Source organism: Sinocyclocheilus rhinocerous, unplaced genomic scaffold, assembly GCF_001515625.1.
Source record: "Sinocyclocheilus rhinocerous isolate Xijiao unplaced genomic scaffold, SAMN03320098_v1.1 scaffold419, whole genome shotgun sequence".
In the NCBI taxonomy this organism is placed as follows: Eukaryota; Metazoa; Chordata; class Actinopteri; order Cypriniformes; family Cyprinidae; genus Sinocyclocheilus; species Sinocyclocheilus rhinocerous.
The window spans coordinates 58,122-62,503 of record NW_015653519.1 but is presented as its reverse complement, the minus strand read 5'-3'; the positions used below and the strand labels follow the sequence as shown (position 1 = coordinate 62,503).

The 4,382-nt window shown below is 39.1% G+C and overlaps 1 protein-coding gene across 1 annotated transcript in view; it reads right to left on the bottom strand.

The window, feature by feature from the left end:
• Positions 1–295: 295 nt before the first annotated feature.
• Positions 296–4,382, bottom strand: part of LOC107716458 (disintegrin and metalloproteinase domain-containing protein 11-like) — a 51,418-nt gene continuing 47,331 nt past the window's right edge. The window contains exons 21-26 of the mRNA XM_016522916.1: positions 3,648–3,753; positions 3,399–3,518; positions 2,733–2,901; positions 2,084–2,198; positions 1,338–1,428; positions 296–402 (exon numbers count right to left, since the gene is read on the bottom strand). Coding sequence (XP_016378402.1) covers positions 354–402; positions 1,338–1,428; positions 2,084–2,198; positions 2,733–2,901; positions 3,399–3,518; positions 3,648–3,753 — 650 coding nt within the window. The 3' untranslated portion in view covers positions 296–353. The remainder of the gene's footprint in view (positions 403–1,337; positions 1,429–2,083; positions 2,199–2,732; positions 2,902–3,398; positions 3,519–3,647; positions 3,754–4,382) is intronic.

Here is a 4,382-nt window from a genome sequence, read left to right as displayed (position 1 = left end):
TGACAACAATAATGGTATTATTATAAATACCAACTAAACTGGTCTTTTCATACAAAATAATTTTTCTAATATTGTTTTACTAACAACAACAAGTGTCCATACCTCAGTTAAACATGCCAATGTTATTGTACTGGTAATCCAATAAGATGTGCATTATAACTATGTAATGGAGTTTGGAAACAAATGTGATGCATTGATTGGAGCATTGAAATTAATTTGTAATAAAGGAAATGCAAAAATTAAAAAGAAACAAATAAAACAGAATAAAATAAAACTCAGAGAAACTAAATGGGCAGGCGAAGATGTGAAAACAACAGGTGCAATATGGGGTAGGTGGACATGGATGTATGACATCACATCATGTCTTGTTGGGCAGTGTCATACCTTCCTCTTCTGATATTTCTGTAATCAAGGAACAAAACAGAGAGAGAAAAAAATGGGATTAAATTATGCAAAAGTAAATGTCACATTAGAAATTGTGCTGCATTTTCCATAAAAGTAAGATCAAGACATTAACTACTGCAGCCTATAAATAATAGGGCAATGCAATAAAAAATTTTTTTTAAAGATGTTTTATGCATTTCTGTGCATGACCGTGTATTTAATCATTGTTATCAGAGAACTACTTTTTGCACTTGACACTAAACTACGGCCCTGTCCCAAATGGAACACTTCATGTGCACTTACGGACTTACGGTCTTACGGACTTACAATGGCCGCCGCGTGCGTTAAGTCCACGAGACCGTAGGGTGTCCCATTTGTCATTTTAGCCTTCAGAAGGGTGCTCGCGAGTGCCCCCCTTAGCGGCCGTTATGCGGCCTCGATCCGCACTTCTGCTGAGCCCGCAGCAGACTTCTACCCGACAGTCAAAGCGGCTTTACGTCACGAAAGTGCGGACTCAGAGGCAGACTACGAGGGTTTAGGGTGACATTTGGGACAGGGCCTAGCGGGATTATGCAAATATTTCCACATAGTGGGGTAGATATGTGGGGGCGTGTTAGAATGAGCCGTTTTAGGGGGGCGTGGCAGAGTCTTAACTTTGATAAAGAATATCTCTTTGGTTTTGAGACTTTAGTTTTTGCAACTTCAGGGATCTTATCTATGCACAATCAGCTTGTAACACTCCAAAGAGAAAGGAAAACTTGAAATCGCATCATATGACCCCTTTAATAAAAACATTTTAGAAACCCTTATAAAAAAAGGGGAAAATACTCCCAGAACCAAGGCTGCTGAAAAAGCAGGAAGTCATTGTTGTGCTCTTTTGCAACTGAAATAAGAAGTGAAAGAGGAAAATGCTACTCGAACAGCTTTTTTTGCAGTAATTGTGGATGTCTTACTTGAAGCCCCAGCCTGTTCCTCCCAATACTATAGCTGCCAGCAGTATCGCTCCCGCTATTGAGCCAATGATGATGTTTGTACCACTCGGACCTGTGGACAGACAGACAGAGAACTAAAAACATGGATTTGTCATTAGTTTTCTGTTATATTCTTGTTATATATTTTTAATCATGATTTTGTCATGTGCTTTCATTTTAAAGGTTAGTTTTTAGTCTTGTTTCTTTTCTTCCTGTTTCCTGTAATAATTGATTTTAGCTTTGACTCAAACAGTGGGCTCATGCTCTCTGAAGAAGGAGGCAGTGACATCTTGTGGTAACATTTGGTCTGACACTTACAATTATTTGAGCTTCTAACCTATCAGAATCTTAGAAATGACTGATGATTTTGCATATGCTTAGAAGTTAGTGGTTCCTAAACATTTTGAAATCAAGAGACTCCATTATAAATAAAAAATAAATACATAAAAATAACTGAAAGGTTTCCACATGAGCTCACAGCATGGGACACACCAAAAGTAAAATACTCCAAAAACGTGACAAAAAGCCAATTGCGAACCCACTGATAAGCTGCTTGACCGATTTGATTTCCAAACAGAATTCCGTGTTATATCTATGAACCGTAAAGGCTCAGTACTGAAGCTAACTGAAACCTGATTAAACATTAAAAAAATTCCATTCCAAAAACAGGCAAAGAGGCGCTAGTCCAACTAAAGCCGAACACCCGCATGACTGAATGTGTTGGGAACCTTTGTACTTCTCAGGACCGTCTGGAGGCTGGGGGTCTGGAATAGGGTCATATACACTGCAGTCCTTCCCTGTGTAGTCTGCATCGCAGATACACTTCACCTCATTACTGCACGTCTGAGACAGAGAGAGAGGCAGAGAATGTCATAAGCATAAAGATGGAAATAAATACCTTGGCTCATGCACACTACAGTGTAGCAAAACTTTCTGGACAGTCAAAGGTTCAGTGAGAAATACGGATGTAAGACAATTCTATTAATCGGACACATGGTGAACAGAGTCAACACTGTCAATTATATCACTGCTTATTAAATTTGGAAAATCTTAAACTTACATCAGACACTTTGACAACCGGCTATTTTTCACTTAAGACAAACGATTGTATTTTCATTGTTTTTGTTTCTGAGTATTGTTTACTCTTGCTTACAGCAAAACTGACCATTATCTAAATCCCTTCATTTCTTTCTCGCATCAGACTTTTCAATATCCTGCAACATCTGATCATTTTTCATTAATACTTTTTTTTTTTTAATTGCTTACTCTCGCTTTGAACAAAACAGACCAATATTTTAAAAAAGGATGAGAGAATATACCCTACATAAACCCTCGAAGCAGTATGTGACTGTGATTTATCAAAGAAGAACAGCTCACCCCATGATCAGAGCACACGTGAGAAGAGGATGACCCAGGACAGGATGACAGGTTGAAGGTGGTGACCGGCAGACAGCGATGGTCCAGGCACATCATATTAGGACCACACGGCGTGCCATCCTCCACGTACCCGAGATCAGTGCCATCTTCTAACACTGCATGACCCCCACTGAACATAAACGAACAGCTCAGTTTTACACACTAATGCACACTGCAAAGTAGGGATGGTTACTTGGAGCTCCTTCCTTTAAATAGAATAAAACAGAGGGGTCTGGAGATAAACAGTGTTTATTTTCTAACACACTCTCGTGGCAATTTTTAACTATTTCAAATGAATTTGTACAATCTCATCCGTATGTTTTTTTTTTTTTGCTTTTTGCCCACTGATGGTTAGATTTAGAGTTTGTTTCCGTATGAATCACATTGTACAAATTCATAAGAAACCAACTCATAAAGTAATTGCATCCTCTCATGAGATTGGGTTATTTCTTAAACTAAAAGAGCTATTTTTAAGACACTCATGGTGTGAGGTGCTGCAAAAGCAGCAACCAAATGCAGCAGTCAAAGTCCTAATTTCATTTTAACCAGCATTTTGAATTCCAGTAAAATTATCTGGACATGCTTAAAATAATTAACTATACCCAAGAAAAAAATGTATGCATTTACCGACAATCTAGGTACTTGTTCTGATGGTAGATGGTAAGACTTGTGATTTCTCCATTTAAGTCTCCATACCGTGGTTTCGCTGTGATATTAGTGCATAATAAAAATCCGCACAACACATCCCTGTGAAAGAACACGGAAATAACAGTGGAAGACAGACAAAAAGGGAAAAAAATTACCTTTCCAGCAAAGGGAGAAATAATGATATCACTGAAAAGGTTAAAATAGTGTTCTGGTTGTTTATATACTCACTGTTTATTGCACTGAATCCAGCTGTGTGAGCTGCTGTCCTGACCACAGTTGCCACGCTCCGTACCTTCAATGTTCAGCTTCTCATAACACATGCGATCTGCTGCATCTAATGACACACACACAGTCAAATAAACCAAGCATTGTGCATGTGCAGTTTTAGTATTATTAGAATTAAACAAGAGATATGTACATGCACTTAAACTATAGTAGACACTATGGATGCGTTTACACTTGGCATTAATATGTGATCTGATCACCGTGATCCGATCAAGCAAGATCGGATCATCAGTCAATCAGAACACGACGCGTTTATACTTGGCAACATCAACTGACTTTTCTATCTGGATAACCGATCGGATCTGTCTTTCCCACGCAATATTTAAACAAGTCTGCAGAGAATGGCTTGGTGCAAAGTCAACCTGAAGTGGTGGGTTTTCTTTTGAAAAGCATTTTCAGTCGTGGGACATTTTACAAATCAAAGATAAGTGTAGGAGTCTCACTAGCGCTCCACACGATTGTTCTCCGTCTTTTTTTCTGACAGCTCGCGAGAGAGGGGGCGGCGTATTGCGTGATGTCGACCTGCGAATGCAGAAATGATGGCTGGATTGCGTTTACATTACACTGAGATCCGATCACAATGCATCCTCGACTACCTCTGGAGCAGGACACACTGATCGGATGACATTCCGATCAGAAGTACGTTAACACTTGTCTTTTCAATGTGTATGTGGACAA